This window comes from Acomys russatus, chromosome 30, assembly GCF_903995435.1.
Source record: "Acomys russatus chromosome 30, mAcoRus1.1, whole genome shotgun sequence".
Taxonomy (NCBI): domain Eukaryota; kingdom Metazoa; phylum Chordata; class Mammalia; order Rodentia; family Muridae; genus Acomys; species Acomys russatus.
Window position 1 is genome coordinate 24,504,545 of NC_067166.1, and position 20,870 is coordinate 24,525,414.

At 35.8% G+C, this 20,870-nt stretch overlaps 1 protein-coding gene across 7 annotated transcripts in view; it reads right to left on the minus strand.

The window, feature by feature from the left end:
- Positions 1-20,870, minus strand: part of Erbin (erbb2 interacting protein) — a 98,950-nt gene that overhangs the window by 30,177 nt on the left and 47,903 nt on the right. For all 7 annotated transcript variants that reach the window (XM_051172418.1, XM_051172416.1, XM_051172417.1 and 4 more), the window contains exons 5-15: positions 20,734-20,812; positions 18,926-19,015; positions 17,397-17,453; positions 13,460-13,523; positions 10,546-10,620; positions 9,648-9,792; positions 8,050-8,122; positions 7,639-7,768; positions 7,438-7,553; positions 6,867-6,936; positions 3,239-3,338 (exon numbers count right to left, since the gene is read on the minus strand). In XM_051172418.1, coding sequence (XP_051028375.1) covers positions 3,239-3,338; positions 6,867-6,936; positions 7,438-7,553; positions 7,639-7,768; positions 8,050-8,122; positions 9,648-9,792; positions 10,546-10,620; positions 13,460-13,523; positions 17,397-17,453; positions 18,926-19,015; positions 20,734-20,812 — 999 coding nt within the window. The remainder of the gene's footprint in view (positions 1-3,238; positions 3,339-6,866; positions 6,937-7,437; positions 7,554-7,638; positions 7,769-8,049; positions 8,123-9,647; positions 9,793-10,545; positions 10,621-13,459; positions 13,524-17,396; positions 17,454-18,925; positions 19,016-20,733; positions 20,813-20,870) is intronic.

The following is a 20,870-nucleotide window of genomic DNA, read 5'->3' on the forward strand; positions in this document are numbered from 1 at the left end:
GACCAGAAGAGTAAATATTCAAACTTCTGTGAGCCAGAAGCAACTGATGACATAGTACGTATTTTGGAAGACAGGTGTAAGATGAGAAATTACAGGTATAAAGTACTTAGCTTTTTTCAAAGTCATTCAAAGGGACTAATTCACCGTTAAAGGGAAAATTTAAAGACTATATTTGAAATAACTAAACAGATCAAAACTTTATCTCATTTAAGTTGCATCTGTAATGAGACAAATAGAACACTGTCATTTTTGTAGGAACAAAGACTTTCTTCCAGAAGGTTATTGCTTCATAGGTATTTTTGTAACATTTATTTAGGAACAGCAAAGGCAACTGCGACTTTGCACTGAAATTCGAGTTAGGTTTTCGAGGTGTCAAATGTAAATAACTTCATTGAAAGGTCTGTAATTAAAGCTCTAAGAATAAACGTTAAAGATCCATCTCTTTCCCATGTATTTATATCTACTTCCAACCATATTAATTAGCAAGACTATAAAATACAGAACTGTTTCCATAATAAAATAGTGTGCTTAAATTAAAGCTGTCAGAACTGACATGCTGTTACATGTTGTGCTGACTAGTTTCATGTCAACTTGACACAAGCTAGAGTCGTTTGGGGAAAAAGGAAATCTCAATTAAAATTATGTTCCTGGGCTGAGAGATGGCTCAGAAGTTTAAGAGCACCATCTGCTCTTCCAAAGGTCCCGAGTTCAATTCCCAGCAACCACATGGTAGCTTACAACCATCTGTAATGAGATCTGGTGCTTTCTTGTGGTGGGCAGGCACACGTGTGGGCAGGATACTGTATAAATAATAAATAAATCTTTAAAAGAAAATGTTCCCACCAGATAGGTCTATGGCCCATGTTCTTGGTTGACGACTGATGTCAGAGGTCCCAGCTCACTGTAGACAGTCCTACCTCTGGGCTGGTGGAACTGGGTGTTGTGAGAGGGCAGGGCAAGAAAGCTACGGGCCATAAGCAAGTAAGCAATATTCCTCCGTGGCTTATGCCTTAGCTTCTTTGCCTTGCATTCCTGCCCTGACTTCCTCAGTGACAGAGTGTGACCTGAATGTAAGCTGAACTAAACCCTTCCCTCCAGAAGTTTGGTCATGGTGTTTTATTGCAGCAGCAGAAACTCTTAAGATGCATGCAAATAAAAATTCTGGATGTTAAAAATTAAGTTTAAATGGATGTGTAGCACTGGAGGGTATACAGTGCTTGTCTACCATTTGCAAGGTCCTGGATCCAATCACTAGCACCACAAAACAGCAAGATAGAAAAGATAAATAGGTAAATCCTACTTATAGTACTAATAGAGAAAACATAACAAATATTTGAGTATGCCAATGTTTGTTTGTCTGCTCTTATTTATCAGAATGTCTGAATTTTTCAATTTTCTTTATCTCTAAAGATTTATAACAGGAAATAGTACTAAGTATTGATGTGACTATGAAATGTTTCCCGCAGGCTTCTATTTTGAATACTTAGTCCCTAAGTGGTACTATTTTGGAGTCTGTGAAAATGCTAGAAGCTGGGCTGTGTCGGAGGAAGCACGACTTTAAAGGCAGCACCGAGTCCCCAGCCACCACTTCTGCTTCTGTGTTCCCTTGATGTGAACTGTCTATCTACTACATCTGTCTCACTGAGATGAAATGAGACCTCTGAAACTACAAACTAAGTCTTTCTTTTTTTGTTTCTCCTGATTCTTCGGTCATAACAATACAGAAGAAGCCTGGTTGACACTGTAAGAATGTGTGAGAGTCCTGTAAATACTATCAGCTATACAACATGATCAAATAATTGTCCTTTTGGTAGTAAAGAATATTAATACTTATAATATTTATAAGAGATAAAATGATTTCTTAGTCTATAGAAGACAATGTTTTAATGTTTTATTCAGACTGAAAAACTATTTCAGTAAAGGCTGTATAATAAAATATATCTGTTGAAAGCACTCAGGCTAAAAGTAGTCATAAGTCATATGTAAGTAACTGGTTCAAATAAAACTGCTAAAGTTATTTAAAGAAGAGAAAATGGAAGCTTAGCCACTTGACGTGGCATATTTTATTTTAATTTTATTTTATATGCATGAGTGTTTGCTAATATGTATGTCTGTATACTAAAATGCATGCTTGGGGCTCCAAGAATCCAAAAGATTGATCAGATACCCTAGAACTGGAGTTACCAACAGCTGTAAGCTGCCAAGTGGGAGCTGAGAACAAAATCTGGGTCATCTGGAAGAACAGAAAATGCACTTAACCACTGAGCCATCTCTCCAGGTCTCATATGGAAATCTTAATGTGTTAAGACTCACAATGAACTTACCCTTTTCCTCAATATTATATATTGAGTTAATTTCTAAGTAACATCAGGCCATACAGAAAGACATTTCAAGTACAATTTTTAAATGGTGCACACACACACACACAAACAGAGAGAGAGATAGAAGAGAGAGGAGAGGAGAGGAGAGGAGAGGAGAGAGAGAGAGAGAGAGAGAGAGAGAGAGAGCGGAGAGGAGAGAGAGAGGGAGAGAGAGAGAGAGAGAGAGAGAGAGAGAGAGAGAGAACGAACATCTACTACATATATGAGGCTGTAGAGATGTCTCAGTGGTTAAGAACACTGGATGCTCTTCTAGAGGTCCTGAGATCAGTTCCTAGAAACCACATGGTGGCTCACAACCATTTATAATGGGATCTACTGCCCTCTTCTGATATATACTACATATACTAGAAATAATTTGGTCCTCTGTCTTCACAATATAATCCACAAGTATATACTTGTGGTCAATAGTGAAGAACATATTCTCTCTTGCTGGGCAAAACACAGGAAGTAACTTAGCAGTGACATATATACTCAAAGGTTATAGATTCAGAGACAACCTTCATCTAGTGTGTAGAGTCAAAGAGTATTAAATACAATAGAACAAAACATGAACTGGTTTAACACATAACCACACAATGCTTAACATGCATTTTTAACATTTAGTTAAATATGATTTGAAATAAGGAGAGCTACAATGAATACTATTATCAATATAACTTAAATAAAGAAAAGACATGATATGATACATTTTCACACCTCTAAGTTCAACTCAGAGATGTTACTTATCATCCAATATTTTCTGAAAACTTTCTGACTAATTTTCCAAACCATCAATGAAATAGTAAGGAAGTTTGGAGCTAAAAATTCTCCTGATCTTTAGTTAAGAGGAAGGGGAGAAAGGCATCTTCAACTCCTACCATCTTCGGTCCTTGGTTGTTGAGGGAACATGTAATTAGTAAGCACCATTTTCTGAGTCTCTGCATCAGTTTCCTTTTGAAGAGGTATCAGAGGTTTGGACTAGGAAAAGAAAATAGTGGTTAATTTTCAATAAACATAAAGGAAATACACATCTAACAATCCCTATGAATAACCACCACCAATTTTATGAAGTGTCAAGGTGTAGACTACAAAAACAAAACTGTGCATATATACAATAGCACTCTGAACATTTATTTAAAACCACACAGAAATCTAAAAAATGAAAAAGGCAAATTGAGTATATTCTAATTAACATTGAAACAATTTTAAAATATTTCAATACACCAAGAATATCTATAACCTATGAACTATTATACAGTGATTTTACTAATAAAGTTATAAAACACATTTCTCATTTGTTATTTTGCTCTCTCTGGTATTTCCTTTTGCAAAAATGCCCTTAAGGGAAAAATTTAGAAATTTTAAACTAGTTATCTAAACATTTATTCCAGTATGTAGCTAAACAGCAGTTGAAAACTGCTTCTCTCTTATCTCCATCCCTGGATGCAACAAGAAGACACTCTAGAAGAGCTCCCAGGTATTTTAACTTCATTCTTTGTATCTTTCTTCTAATAGTTAACAAACAGTATCAATCTCCTTGCTAACAAAACAATTCTTATTTTCAAAATACATACTTAATTTCCCAGTCTTTCTTCTCTAACACCTCATCAGTCATTCTTTGGACAAACTCTTGTGAAAACCCGATTCTATCCTGAAATCTTACTCCCAAATATTTTTAAAATGTGTGGCCTCCATCTTGTTAAAAAAAAAAACTGTTCTACATCTTCAAATTCTTACTGTTTTACTTGATTTCCTCAAATAATGGAAATGGTAACCCTACTCTTTCCTAAAGTCCTGCTTTCTCAAGTACAGGCTGATTGTTTCTTCATGCTTTGTTTTACAAAAGCCAGACAGTGGTGACAGTACCTACAATGCTTAGCGCTTACCCTGGCCTATCCCCAAATGTAAATGCCTGTGCTACTCCATCCTGGTTTTCTTACTATCCACCAATCCCCTCCACTCCTGTAAGATTATCTTCCAGGTAAAGCACACTTAATTAAATATTTTTAAATATTTGAAAATCTGCAAGTTCCGAGCACAGATATAACTGTCACAAGTAGAAAAAGACACAATGATCTCAAGAGACAGTTTATGGTGAAAACACAGATTAATTTTTAAATGTTAAATAACATTATTTAAGAACATGTAAGCAAAGAATACATGAATCATTGTGATTATAAATAACATAGACATAATTTGGGCCCAGTAGTTTCTTAGTGTGTGAAGAAGCCCCTATTAAATGGTATTATCAAAATTATCTGGGACATTAAAAAAACCAATTTCCCTGAAAGTTTTTTACTATTATTCTTTTATTATACAACCCACTGCATATACCAAACCAACACATTTTAAAATGGGTGAATTGAATGGCATATGAATTACACCTCATAAAAGTTACGACTAACTATTGCTACTTACATAGTACATGGACCAAGAAAAGAGTTAACGTACCAAGCTTTTCCTGTTCCTTCAATGACTATCATCTTTAACCCCATTTATGTTCAGACACTAAGTTATCATTCCCTAGCACACAGGATGTCATTTGTCGGTATTCTTCCCCGGAAATATAAAACCACTCACTCATCAAATAACTCACTAATAGTACTTTATAATCAAAGCACTAAGCACTAGACACAGAAGGCAGGAAAACAAATATTTACACTGACTTCTTGAGTTTGCAGTGTGTAAGAGGGATGATACACCTAACAAAGCCTACTATTACAAAAGACGTAATCACAGGCTGACAAGCTGTAGGACACTAGACAGCACAGGAGACTGGCATTCACTTACTACTCAGAAAAACGGGACAGCATTTCTGAGAGGTTTAAGGTGAAGACAGGAAAATAAGAAGGCATGTAGGGCAAAGAGAACTCACTTGGTGGAAAGAGTGATATATGTAAGAGATAAAGCAATAGCTACAGCATGAATGAGAACTTGAGGCCTATGACATGCAGAAAACCACCATTTCAAGGATGCTAGTGCAAGGATAAGACTGAGAGAGCATATGAATTATAGTATTTGAGTGATACGGGGCTAAAAGGGGCAAGCAGTAACAGGAGGCAGAGGCCCCGTACAAAGTTATTTCAAACAATTTGAGTGAGCAATGTCCAATTTTTAAGTATCTAGTAACTATACACTTTTCTTTTAAGGCAAAAAAGGTAACAGAGTGCTTGGCTCTAGGTTTGAGTCTCAGTATTTGGGGGGGGGGGTTTGGCATGACAGCATATGCCTATAGTCTGAGCATCCTATTAATAAAAAAGGATTACAATTTTCAGCATAGAATCCAAAGTAGAAAGTATAAATGCAAAATTCGTATGTGTGTAATTAATTATATGGCATCTGACTCTGGATTAACTACATATGACACTACTAGATTCTGCACTGAACATGAAATGATGAAACACACATGAGTTATTCAATATTCCTGAGGACTTGGTGATGAACTGGACCGGCAGTACAGAGATGCTAGTAGAGAAAGGTTGCACTCCTGTGTCTGACTCCATAAAACACTTCTCAGTGAGCAAAGACTTGCAAGGAAACATTTGTGACAGAAGATGGTATGCTGTTTTAGGGGTGCTGAGTCTGAGAAATCTAGGTGTCAGTGTTAGATAGATACGGGGCTGTATATATGATTCAGGAACAGGTACTTGTTGGGATAATCTGATGTATTCTGAGGCTAAGTACTGTTTGTTGTCTGACCCACCTTTTGCTTAATAAAAAGCCATCCCACCTGGGCAGGAGACAGGTGGGGCTTAGAGAGGCAGGAATTCTGAGAGTGAAGAGAGGAAGGCTGCCATGGGTTAGCTGCAGGAGAAGCACATGGCCTGCGGCGTGGATGGAGAATCCATCTCAGACGAAAAACATGAGCAAGTATTTGGGATTATGAATGGGAGGTAGCTTGACAGAAGTTATTAAAAGTAGATGGCATGGGATTAACACAGGGATCCCATGCCTGCCCCACTATGGGAGGCAATTTAGAGGATTGATATCTGCCCTGCCCCAGGTCAACTAAGACTAGCTTAAAATATAACAAGTGTCTGTGTCTTGATTGATTGCTAGCCGGCCCTACAGATAATACTTGTAATTTTAAAAACAATAGGTACTAGGCTAAAGATATTGTTAGAAATAACTAGGATGTGAAAAATAATTTGAAGGATAGTTTACAGAAAATAAAACAGGAGGACTTCATTATGTAAGTCACTGAGAGAAGAACCAAGCCTGAAAAGCAGACTACAGAACCATCAAGTAAACAGCAGAGCCAGGTGAACCATGCGAAGACTGTCTTCATCTTCATCATCATCATCATCATCATCATCATCATCATCATCATCACTACAACTATTATCATTTTACTACTTATATATCTGTATCTTTACAGTAAGATAAATATATTTTTACATGTGAACCAGGGTGTAACTGATCTTAAATGGCTCTATATAAACTAAAGAGTACAATTATGTAACACAACTGGAATTCCAGCCAAACTTACTAGGTCAGAATGCCCACCTGATTATCTGAGAGCCACATAGCAGTCAACTGTTGTAGCTTTGTAAAGCTAAAAGGCAAATTCTTTAACCTGAATGCAAAAAGACAAACAAAATTTAAACTTAAAAACGAGAAACAGTGGTATAGCAATTACCTAGCACAGACCCTCTCTTTCTACCTCCTAGCACCACAAAATAATGAGAATGAAAACACAAGTCATTTGAACAATGCTATACAATGATATATGCAGGTAAGACTTAAAAAACAAAAATGAAAGTAAAGCCAAAGGAATACCTTTATATAGGAGAAAGGACAACATTATCTAGTCTTAAACAGTACATGCACCAGCCTACGAGATGCTCTATTTCCTGAGGGTAAGGAGTATCCTGTCATCAATGGAAGACCTGAAAAGCATCCTCCAATATTAGGACAAAAAACACTCCAGATGAACATGACAACTTTGTTTTAGGACAGGTTACTGTCCTACAGGTTAGCAGCTTCTGTACTTTTTAATAAACATCAGCTAGTGTAGTACATTTCATATGAAAGTTTAACTTCAATGTATTCTATAAGCCAACTGAAGATTACAAACCTATTATCACTTAAATTAATGACTTTTAATTTTTGCATATCACCCATTTCCTCTGGAAGTGTCTCTAGTTTATTAGAATGGAGAAACAGCACAGTTATATTTTTCCAGTTTCCAATCTGAAAGAGAAACAAACTGGAGATCACAAACCTGAGATTTATAAGTTAGTAATCAAAGGAATATTAATATATCTGAAAGTTATACCTCTGGGGGTAACTGTTGTAAGTAATTGTGATCCGCAGCAAATGTCCGTATGTTTGTGAGCTGTCCAACTGATGAAGGCAAAGCTTCAATTTCATTGAAACTGCAATCCAGTTCTTCTATGGATCTTAACCTTTAATTATAAATGGAAACACATGGTTTTTTAAATCTACACTACAGCCAAATTTACAAACATATTAACTTTAACTTTAGCAAATAATAAAATTTAATAAAGCTCAATTTTATCAATAATAAATAAGCATATTTTTATTAAAAAGATAATTAAACTATATGCCAGTTACTTATTTTAAATGTCTATGGAATCTACTTTAGATGTTCCTTATGTAAACATCTGAACTGCATGCTAAATTAACAAAATATTTTCCAGGTCCTACATATTCACACACAACTCACCCTCCTATTGAGTCTGGTAGATACATTAATTGGTTTTCATCTATTTTAAGAGTTGTGACATTTTTCAGTGAACCTATTGAGAAAAAATAATAACCATTTTCAGCTTAAATTAGAAACCAAATCCACCAATAGTCAATGTGAAACCCATTACATTTGACAAGAACTAGAAACATTATCAATAAACCTACCTATAGGAGGCACTACCCCAGCAACATCCCCTCTTACTCTTGCCCAACATTTTCTATTTCCATCCACCTCACTTATGTGTGTGTGTGTCTGTGTGTGTGTATGTGTGCGCGCGCGCACGCGCACATGCGTGCCTGCAGGAGCGTAAGCATACTTCTGGATGGCAGAGGTAAGCCTTGGGGGTCCTTCCACAGGAACCAGCCTCCTTGTTGTTTAGGCAAGGTCTCATACTGGAACCTGGAGTTCATAGTAGGTTACACTGGCAGCAGGCTAAGGAGCCCCAGGGATCTACCTCCTCAGTGCACATCACTAAGGTTGTTTGGCTTGTAATGTTAAGTGTCTGAAATCAAACTCAAGTCCTTATGCTTGCCAGGAAAGTCCTTTACTGATTCTACCTCCAGGCCCCACTGCACTGTTTAACTTACCTGGATCCTAACTAGTTTACTACCTACCTTCTTTCTAACTAAAATATAACCTACACAAGAAAACAGGCATTTTGCCTGCATCGTTCACATCCTTAAAAGCAATGTCATGGCATAAAGAAGAATTAACTCCAATTTGTTGAATTAATAAAGAAACAGCAGTGTGAAGCCTGTTTATCACTATATAACAAAATAGTATATACAAATAAATAACATTTCAATTCAAATATTAAGAAGACTGATTAAATGAAAATATAAGCCTGAAATGTAAAGTGTATTTTGACTTTAGAACTGGTGTAATTCAACTGAGAAATATGTAAAAAAAAATTCCCATTTTTCTATTACCTTACCTTGAAGATTGAAGTTTTTTAATTTTTCATCAAAATGATCTTTTCTACCTAATATTTTATTAACATTTATCAATATTTTATCTTTCTTTTTTGTTTTGTTTTCGAGACAGGATTTCTCTGTGTCACCCTGACTGTCCTGCATTCACTTTGTAGACCAGGCTGACCTGAAACTCAGAGATCTTCCTGACTCTGCCTCCCAAGTGCTGGGATTACAGGTGTGTAAAGCCACTGTGCCTGGCTCCAAACAAGCAATTTCAAAATATATTTAGCAGGAATTGTAGATTTGTTATAAATTTTTAAAAAATCCTTCTCAGTTTTCTTATCTATCAATCAATAGTGAAGCAACTACAGTTTCCAAATAAGGGCTAGGAATCCAAGAAAGCTGAGTAGGCGAGCTTCTGTGTAAAGAATTTACTACTTATAAAAATGGAGTTTCCTTAGAATAAATAAAAATAGTAACAACAGTAAGGTAGTAAATTGTGCAATGGAACATATCAGGAAAACTTCCAAGTAATCTGCATGTGGTAGTACACTAAAACATTAATAAGACTGAGTTCCTATGAAAGTCTTGGTTAAAAAGTCTTTAATAATTAAAAAAAAAAAAAAAAAAAACCAAAACTGTTTTGAAAGCAACACAGACCGATAGTCTCAGGCAGCTGTTGAAGGGAGTTACTGGATAGGAGGAAGTCTTGGAGGTTTTCACATGTTGAAATTCCTTCTTCAACCATCTCAATATTATTTTTAGAAACATCCAAATATGTGAGCTGTCTCAAACTACCAATAAACTGTAAGTAAAAGACAGAAAATACCATTATTATATCAAATAATGTTTAAGTTCAAGTAACAAGCATACTGAGTTTTAATTAATAGTTAAATGTGAATGTTTCATAAATGTCACGACATATTTAATAATGAAGATAAGAATTAATTTTAGGGGCTGGAAAGATGGCTCAGCAGTTAAGGGCATTGACTACTCTTCCAGAAGACCCAGGTCAAATCCCAGTATCTGTATGGCGGCTCACAAGTGTAACTCCAGGATCTAACACTGTCACATATGCATGTATGCAGGAAAAACACCAATGCACATAAATAAAAGTAGATAAATTTTTAAAAGATTAGTGTTAGGCAAGCAGAGTGATGGTTTCCTTGGGGAAATACTCGTCAGCTCCTGTGTAGTAGAAATACTCTTATGCCTTATTTAGATCTGAGAGCATATAATTTCTCAGTTGATAGAGCAGAGATTATTTTAGTTTAACTATTCGTGGAAACACTGAATTTCATATAAATCTGATTGGTACTAACAGAATGCATGTTTTTCAGTAGTAAAGACTATTTTTAATAAAACTTGTTATGGGAGTTCTCAGATTTTAATCAAGAATGTATACATAGTTTCTAAGATATACGATTTGCTTCACACTGTTTAGCAACAAATTAAGTAAAAAGTTCACTAAATGATTAAAAAATAACTTAAATGTGCAATTCAAATACTGAAATGAAAGAAAACAATAAAGGAACTATTGAAAATCTCATATACATACCCCTGGAATAAAAGTCAGCCTGTTACCATCCATCCAAAATTCTTTCAATCCACTTAGTTGTTCAAGTACTTCAGGCTATTTAGATAAGAGGGAAGAATTCAATTAACTTACTTAGCTATCTGTATCTAGCTGAAGAAGCCTCAAGAATTTCCAAGGTAATCTTTACTCAAAACATTAAAGGGGAGAGGAGGGGGAAGCACTTTCTAGCTGTACACTTCTGGATGGCACTTAAGCCCTGGATTACACAATTGGGTCAAATATTTATGTAATTAATAAAAAATAGAACCCAGTTTAAAAGTATATAATAAAAATATTATCAATAAAGATATGGCCTTTTAGAAAATCTTAGGAAAAAGCTCTAAAGTGAAAAAGTCAATATATGATTAACTCTGTATTGTGTGTGTGTGTGTGTGTGTGTGTCTGTGAGTGTGTGAGTGTGTGTGTATGTGTGTGTTTATGTCTGTGTGTATGCAGGAGGCTAGAAGAGGGATTCAGATTCGCCCAGAACTACAGCTACAAGTTGTGAGCTGTCCAACGTGGGGAGAACCAAACACCAGTGCCTTGACTGAAAGAAGAGCATGACAAGAATATATTATGTAAACTCCTAGTAGAAAATCAGAATTATGTAATGGAAAATTAAATATGGTGCTGAAGAGCTAAACTCATTAGCCTACCCCCCCTTATGTTGCTGTGAACATTAGTATTCAGGTCAACTTGCTCGTGGGTACTGGCCATTTAGCTGAAGGTTTGAATGGCTCCTTCAAGTTGTCACTTCTCTAGGTGCTAAGAGCCATGTGTAACCAATAAGTCCACAATGGTAAAGGGCACTACCATACTAACCACCATAGCCAAAGTCATACATGAAACTCATGTAGTTCAGGTTTGTTGTTAAGAAATATAGGCAAGACTTCCATGTATAACCTGAATTTAAAAACAAAACAAAAAACCACTTCACTTTTATAAAAGTTCTTTAATTCTGTAGTAAGTTTTACAGGCTTAATTTCTGTTTGTTTTGTTTTTTGTTTTTATTTTTGAGGCACGCTGTAGTCCCTCTGTAACAGAGAATGACTTTAAATTGATCCTCCTGGACTCCACGTCCCAAGTGGTGGGATTACCAGTATACATCACCTAGCCATTATTATTTTTTTCCTCTAAGTGTGATACTAACACATATCAAAATGAGGAGGAAATGGATGATTTTGAAAGCTAAAAGAAAATCACAAAATAAGGTCATAAAGGATAACTTAGGAATAAGTAAAAATTTGAAAATCCACCAGAAATCATTTATTTAGAATATGAAAACATAGGCTGCAGAAGTGGGTAAGTCATTAAGAAAACTGGCTGCTCTTTAAGGACCTGATTTTCGATTCCAGAACATGTGGGTTCACAACTGCCTGCTTGTAACCCAGTCCTAGAGAGTTTATACTCTCCCCGCTGGTCCTCTCTTCTAGCCTCTTCAGGCACCAGGCATGCAAGTGGTGTACAGACACACACGAAGGCAAAATACCCATAAACATAAAATTAAAAATTAAAACAAAAATTTTAAAGTATATGAAAAAGTACTTTAGAAAAAGTATAAGGTATCCCAAATACCAGTACTCTGACTACAGCTGAAATGCACAAAACCCACAAGAGAAATTCTTACTTCCAACACTATCATTTGAAAGCTGCAGTAATTTTGAACAACAGATTTGTAAACATGACTTTTAACTATGATTACCATAGTTAATAAATACCACTTTAAAAAAAAGTGAGTATGTACCATTTGACTCTTTCTGCTTCTGGGTTAACTCACTCATTATGATCACTTCTAGTTCAATCCATTTGTCCACAAGTTTCGGGAATTCCTTGTTTTTAATAGCTGAATAGTATTCCATAGTGTATATGTACCACAGTTTCTTTATCCATTCTTCTACTGAGGGACACTTAGGCTGTTTCCATGTTCTGGCTATTATGAATAAGGCCGCTATGAACATGGTTGAGCATATGTCCCTGTTGTGTGCTGGTGCATCTTCTGGGTATATTCCAAGGAGAGGAATAGCTGGGTCTTGAGGAAGCCCTATTCCCAGTTTTCTGAGATAACGTCAGATAGATTTCCAAAGTGGTTGTACTAGTTTGCATTCCCACCAGCAACAAAGGAGTGTTCCTCTCCACATCCTCGCCAGCATGTGGTGTCGCTTGAATTTTGATCTTTGCCATTCTGATGGGTATAAGATGGAATCTCAGAGTTGTTTTGATTTGCATTTCTCTGATGACTAAAGACGTTGAACATTTCTTTAAGTGTTTCTCAGCCATTTGATATTCCTCTGTTGAGAATTCTCTGTTTAGTTCTGAGCCCCATTTCTCAATTAGGTTATTTGGTTTGGTGGTGTTTAATTTCTTGAGTTCTTTATATATTGTGGATATTAGACCTTTGTCCGATGTAGGGTTGGTGAAGATCTTTTCCTAGTTTGTAGGCTGTCGCTTTGTTCTGTTGACAGTGTCTCCTGCCTTACAGAAGCTTCTCAGCCTCATGAGGTCCAAAAGCTATATGGCTTACTTTCTGAGCTATTTTTCAAAATTTACTTAAATTAAAATACTCTATATTTACTCCATTCCAATACAGTTCACTTAGAATAAAAAGAACAAACTCACCTGACAGATCTCAATACAAACTCCAAAAATAACAGTTCTTCCCCCTCAATGACTTTCCTTTTAACTATGAAGTAAAATTTGGAGCTATGTCACATCAGCTGCACTTATTGGATGCCCCCCTCTTGTAAGCTGTCACATTTGCTGCTTATACAAAAAAAAAAAGTGTTATCTCTTCCACAGATTTCTCATTAATTTCCTATTTTGTCTAACTATTTGTCAGATCTCACCTAATTTTTAAGAGAAATGAAAGACTCATGGCAGTGAGACTGCAAGGACTTACCACTTCTGTGAATTCATTACTTCCCAAATCCAGTCTTTCCAGCTGGGTCAGTCTATTCATGGTTCTTTTGACAACAAAGTAACAAAGAATTAGCCCCACAAAACATGAATTACACAGAAACTTCCAAATCTCATGTTTTAAAACATACTTATATAAATGTATAGATTTTCCCTCCAAGGTCTTGTTAAGACTACAAGCAGAATTAGATAGTAAGTTTAAGTTAAAGCAATAGGGGTTGCTAAGATGGTACAGTCGTTACAAGCACTTGCTCTTTCAACAGAGGACTTGGGTTCAGTTACCAGCACCAACATGGCAGTCCACAACCATTTGTGACTACAGCTCCATGGGATCCAACGCCCTCTTCTGAGCCCCACAAGCACCACACATGTATGTGGTGTGCACACGCACATGCAGGCAAAACACTCACACATAAAATAAAATGAGTACATCTAGAAAAAAAATTAAAGCACTAACATATCATGTCCAACCTTCTCCCTAAATGTCAATACTTTTCTGTAAGAAAATTAAAATAGCATCAGGGGAGTTGGTTCAGAGAACCTGCAGTTGGTTCCCAACACCCACATGGTGGCTCACAATCATACCTAACTCCAGTTCCGGCTGCCATTTTCTGACCTCTGCAGGCACCAGGCATAAGCAGACAAAACATTCATACATATTAATCTAAATTAATCTAAAATAAATCTAAAAACAAATTTAAAATAAATTTATCTATAAGTAAAAATAAAATTAAATTTAAAAAATAAAATTAAAAGCACAGATTCTGCAATGAAGAAATTAACCTATAATTTTATTTCTTCCACAAAAATATCTTTAAAAAATTTAACCGCTAATTCATTCAAATGTGTTTATGTTCTTGAGTTGCTTAATTAGAAAAATCTCTTTATATGCGCTGAGGCACTATCATCTATCCAGATAAGAAAAAAAAATGTGTTTTAGTTACACACTAAGACTTTGTAGCATAAGATATTTGACAAGTATACTGGGATACCATTAGTATAACATGCAAATGTTATTGTGTTGAAAATGAAACCTTAAAAAACAAAGAGATTTTAAAATATGGCTAAAGATTGCAGAATTTTATCCTCTCTGAATGTTCAAACATGTAAGAATGAGCAGCACACTGCTAATGTATTTTCCACTTTTTCAGTGAAAGAACGTAAGAACACACATAGTAACCATAATGGAACTACGTCACGGGCGCAAACTGAATAAAGCCGCTTTTCTCCAATCCATACATTTAATCATGATGTTAGATCACCATCTCTTTTTTCACTGCACTACACCTGTCTTTATCACAGTCACCTTAATGTAAGATTTACTGAGTGTCTATCCTCTGGAACTATAGTTCTTTTCCCCTTATTCAAATCTATCTTCGTCTATAAAGTCTAGACATTCTAGCTTCCTTCATAAAATACCACAAAAGAATTTGCAGGGTTTGTATCTAGTGTATAAAGTCACATGCTGTGTTATCAAGTTAATATCTTCAAAGTATTATAATGTCAGATGGAGATATGAGAAAAGTGAAAGAGGATTGTGAGGAGAAATAACTGAAAGGACACAGACAGACATTCTTGTTTTGACATTGTCAAACTGCTAAGATGGCAGAAATTTACTTGTAGCAACTGACTACATAATAAACAGTAAGGCAGTTTGAAGAAAATTATCCTAGTACTCTCGGGGCAAGGTATAAAAATGTGAGCAGAGCACTGGGAAAGCTCAATCACAAACAGTGTCCTGGAAAAGACTTGAAGTAGATTTTAAAAGGGGAATAATACAGTACATGACAAAAATGATATTAGTATTGGTTCTATTTGTACACTTCAGAAGCCTCAGGAAAAATTAGACTGCCCCTCAAAACTTGTCAGTGCCCTCCAGAATTCCCCAGGCAGTATACAGTTTCACTTAACTGTATATGTAAAACAAATTTTCTCACTGTTTTAATCACAAAAAAAGTTTAGAGTCTGCAAGATGGCTCAGGGGGTAAAGCACTTGCTGCTAAGTCTAACAGTCTTAGTTCTAGTCCCAGGACCCAGATGGTGAAAGGAAAGGACTGAGTCCCTCTCACTCTACACACACACACACACACACACACACACACACACACACACACACACACACACACACACACACACACACACACACACACACACACGAATGCACATACATGCTTTTTAAACTTTCAAATCTGGTTACACAATCTAAATGCACATTAGTATCTTAATATTTAAAATCATGGCCTTGTATTTATAGCTTATAAAGTTAAAGATTTTAAGCATGTAGCTCCCAAAAAAGATAAAAAATAAATTTACAAATTCATTTATATAACCAACTGAATCTCCGAAGAGTTAAAGTTTATTGAATTGTCTATGGTATCAGAAAATCCATAGGCTACAGCTTACACTTTCCATGTCCCCTATGGGCCCATATACTGTAGGCTTGGTCCCCAGCCTGTAGAATACTCAGAAGTAGTGGAACCTTTACAAAGGGATGTTGTGGAAGAAAGTTAGATTGGGGGAGGGAAAAGAAGGGGCCACAGGAACTCTACCACTCAACTCCTGCGTTTCTCTTCACTTCTAAAATGACACACCGTAATCATCACATTTTTTTCTACCTCACCAGAATCTGCTACTTCTCCACAAGGCTAAAAGCAAGGTCAGCCAACTCAAGAAACACAGCACATTATGAGCAACAACAAACCTTTCCTCAAAGTCTGCATCACAGCAACACAATGCCCACACTCTGGTAAGTCATCCTTTGACTGCCACAATCAAACATGACACGACTGAGCACATGCAAGAGAGCATGTGAGAGCAATAAACAGAAACTGCACCTCTGTTTTTGGGTGGAAAGTGTATTGCTTTTCTTATTACTGTGATAAAATACTTGAATGAAGCAAAAATGTTTTTATCAGGCATTTTGTCACAGTGATAGAAATCTAGCTATCATTAGTTATTACAATAAATAATTTTTATTTAGATTTTTCACATCTCTTCCTGCCCAGTCAAGCTCTGAAATAAGCCAGTACCAAAGCAGTAATATATGTCATAAAATTAAAATATGAATGCTTTTCTAATTTACACTTATTAGCATGACTACAAACTTCATCCACATAATAAAGCCAATGACTAGGCTTAACACATTAACTTGTAATGAAAATCAAATAAGGTCTCCACCCTCAAGGACATATCCTGTGGGGGATACACATGCAAGATGTGTTCATGTTAACCATAGAAGAGTATAATAGAAAAAAATACATTAAAATCAGTTACTACCTGCTATAACTCAACAGCAGCCAGAAAAAATTTAATGAATATAGTTCCCTGAAATTATATTTCTAAATATTGATGGTAGATCATATTTAAGCATAGATTACATAGATACAGTGATTCATTCAAGAATCTATTATTTGTTTAGTAAATGGTCAAAGGCTACAGTCTTATTTTGAACCAGAATTTCTGTTTTTTTAAATACTTCTAAATTACTATTTGCTCTTAAGGTGCCATATCTTTTTGATGTTAGCTTATATTAGAGATCAATCATTCATTTCTAGTTTTACAAGACTATAAAGCCATACAAAAAAAGTTGTGTAGGTACAAAACTTCCTATGAAGATCTTGTGAGCAACTCTGAATGATGTGTATGAGCTCTAGCATAGAATCTCTCTGAGACTCAGATTTACTTAGTTTTTACTTCTGTGTCACATATAGGACTGTGGTTCAAAAAGGGATGAGATCAGTGTTATCGCACTATCATATGAACACCAATACATCTGTACATTTTTATATGTAATACCAAAAGCCAGGTAAAAACATATCATTCAAAATAACATATACTCATATTTTAAATTAAACTTTATTTTAGAGCTTAAGGATTAAAAACTCTAAATTGGATTTTAAAAGAACAGCAAACTGACTTACTTAGGCAACATTTTCAACTGGTTTTCTCTAAGTTCTAGTATCTGGAGTTTAGTTAATCTGTATAATAAAGAACAAATTTGGACAAAAAAAAAATCAAATATAAGAAATTGCATTAACGGATGCCACATTCTAAGGTAAAGCAGTACATCAATTACATAATTACTATATGCATGGTGATGTTAAATGTGAAAGAATTTAATAAAGCCAGTCTTTAATCCCAGCACTCTGGAGGCAGAGACAGGTGGATCTCTGAGTTCAAACCCAGCCTGATGTACACAGAGTTCCAGGCCAGCAGAGGTTACATAGTAAGATCTTGACAAAAACAAAAAGAAAATGAATCAGCTACCTAACAACAAATACCATTCTGCTCCTCAAAATTAAAGTAAGAGAAAAAAATTAAGCACAATTATCTTTGTTTGTTTTTTGTTTTTCAGACAGAGTTACTCTGTGTTACAGGCCTGGTTGTCCTGGAACTCTATTTGGAAACCAGACTGGCCTTGAACTCACAGAGTTCCATCTGCCTCTGCCTCTGCAGTGCTCGGATTAAAGGTGTGCGCCACCACCACAGACTAACACAGTTTTAAAAAGTTTTATTTCTTATTATTATTGTCTGTGCACTATGTGATATGTGGGTGTGGGTGTGCATGTGCTACAGCACACATGTGGAGGTCAAAGGACAACTTTATGCAGTTATTTCTTTCTACCTTTCTATAGGTTCCGAGTGTTGAGCTCAGGATGCAGGGCTTTCATGGCAAGTGCCTCTACCAGCACAGCCTCCTCACTTGCCCTAGGCAAGCCAGTGTCATACATTTTCAAAGGGACAATGTGATGATTTTTAATTTCAATTCTAGAACAAATTCTATGACCTACAAAACCACTCTAGGATTATAGCACAATAATACACCTGTCTAAGGAGAAATAAGTAAGGGAACATTACAGACCATGAAGGAAAAATACTCTTGACACTTGAAAATAGGCACAGAAAGATGAGAGACCTCAGAGGTTCCTCTTTCTTAAGAACTATAATTCCCACAGCTAAAATAATTGTTGTCACTTTAGAATTTTATAAATGTTAACACAGCATTTAGTGTCTCAAATACAGAGGCACTGCTCCCATCAAAACAGCTGATCTTTGGCACACACCTGTGACCACAGTACTCCAAAAGGCAGAGGCACCCAGATCTCTGTGAGTTCGAGACCAGTCTGGTCTACAAAAGCAAGTCCAGGAAAGCCAAGGCTACACAGAGAGAACCCTGTCTCAAAAAACAAACAAAACCAAAACAAAAAACAAACCTGATCTTACTAGGTTAAACAGCATTACAAACAAACTTCTGACTTATTGCTTATTTGGAACAGTAACTCCAAATGGAAATAATTCAAAGGAACTGTAAGAATTGCTATGCTTGGAAATAATTACAAAAGAAAAGCCTATGAACTGTAATTAATAAGTGTTACTAAAGTATTCTGCAATTGTATGCTGTTTACAGAAGCTAACAATGTAAATGTCTTTAGAATAATCTATAATTTACCTGCCAAAATTAGCTGGTAAGAATTCAAGGAAAGCATCATTCAGATACAACTGGGTTAGGTTTAGCAGCTGAGAAAAACCATCAGGGAGCCTATATAAAATATAAAATAATTAAATTAAGTACATATTTAAAATGTCGGTCTCTTGCCAAAATTTTATCTCAGAATTTGTATAATAAAGATAGCTTCTCAACAACACTTACCTTTTCACTTTTAAATTAAGCTTTTTGTAATAACTTATCTCTTATAAAAATCTACACAAAATATTACATTTAGAATGAGCCAGACATAGAATTATATATAGGACATAACTATGAATCAATACTTCTTAAATATATCTTATCCAACATAAAATAAAAAGATTATATAGGTAATTTGTAAACACTAATAATGCAGTAAGATGAATGGTTCTTTGTTGTGAGAACTGGTCCTGTCGGATGGTAAGCTATAAACCTGGACCCTACAAAACTTACATATCAATAGCATGAGGACACCCAAAATCTACAATAATGCCAATCCCCAAGGATTTAATAGCCAATAGTGAAGAATCACTGGATTTATATTATTTTCAGTTTCAACTAATCTATAAGTGATTCAGGCTGTAAAGCTTTATAATGAACAAAGGAGAAATCAAATAGGTGAATGACAGATTAAGACCAGGTAAGAACCTATGTTATTATTTTATACTTTTATTCACATCTGCTTATAAAACAAGTTACAGATGTAAAACTTGATGCTAGGAAAAGAAATCTTCAAATGAGTATCTACTTCAATAAATTCCCATGCTGGAAGACATATCAAACTTTGACTTATTTTCCTTTGCCTCACAGCATTCCACCATCTTCAATATCAAGTAAAACAGCTCTATCTTTGGTAAAGCCTCTCATGGAGTGAGAGCTCTAGTTATCCTGAGCTGTACTTCACTCTATTTACCATTCACATTAACATTTCAATTTTGTAAAAATTAACAGCTGTGGTGCAAGAAACCCGCATTTACAGTTACTACCATTACAAATGACACATACCTTCAGGTACATGTTATAAGCAATTGCCTGTCTTTCTCTTCAGTTTCCTCTCTTTCAGTTTGTTTTGAAAGTGCCCTGTTTATACATGCAAATTTTAAATCTCACTTTTCACACTTGACTGTGACATCTAGAGCACTCACATTCTATTTTTTTTTAATCTCAAATTTATATCTGTAGTATATGGATAAGAAAGATTATTAGAAGGTGTCTAAAACTGAATCTCTGTGGGGCTCAAGATGGCTTAGGGTTTAAGGCATTGGCCGCTTTTCTAGAGTATCCAGGTTTGATTCCCAGAACCCATGGGTGGCTCACAAATGTCTATTACTTCAGTTCCAGGGGTTCAAGGCCCTCTTCTGGCCTCCCCAGGTGCCATGCCTGCACACGACACACAGACATACATGCAGGCACTCCCCCCCCCCCATGCAGCCAAAACACAGAAAACTTCCTCCCCCCCCACCCCTCCTACCTCTCGTTCTCTCCCTTCCTCTCTCTCCCTCCCCTCCCCCCACACACACAGGGGAGGGGGAGGGAGAGGAAGAAGGAGGGAAGGAAGTGCCTGTGAGAGAGGAATGAGTATGGGGGGAGCACACATGGTATACAGATAGACATACAGTCAACACATACCAAACAAACCTGAATCTCTGTATAACTTTAGGATTGATGCAATTTTTCTTCAAAGTATCTAAAGAAATACTCTACGTTTTACTATAGAATTACTGTTGCTCTATAACTGTCATAGTTTAAGAAAAAAAAAAAAAACCTTATAATTCAATTTAAAGACTTACTTAGAAATAGGGTTTACACTGGCCTCCACAATTGTCAAAACCTTACAGTTTTTAATATTTTCTGGAAATTCTTGTATTCCTAGAAAACAAACAACCAAATTAATAGAATACATTAGAAATACATCAGTCTTGGGGGA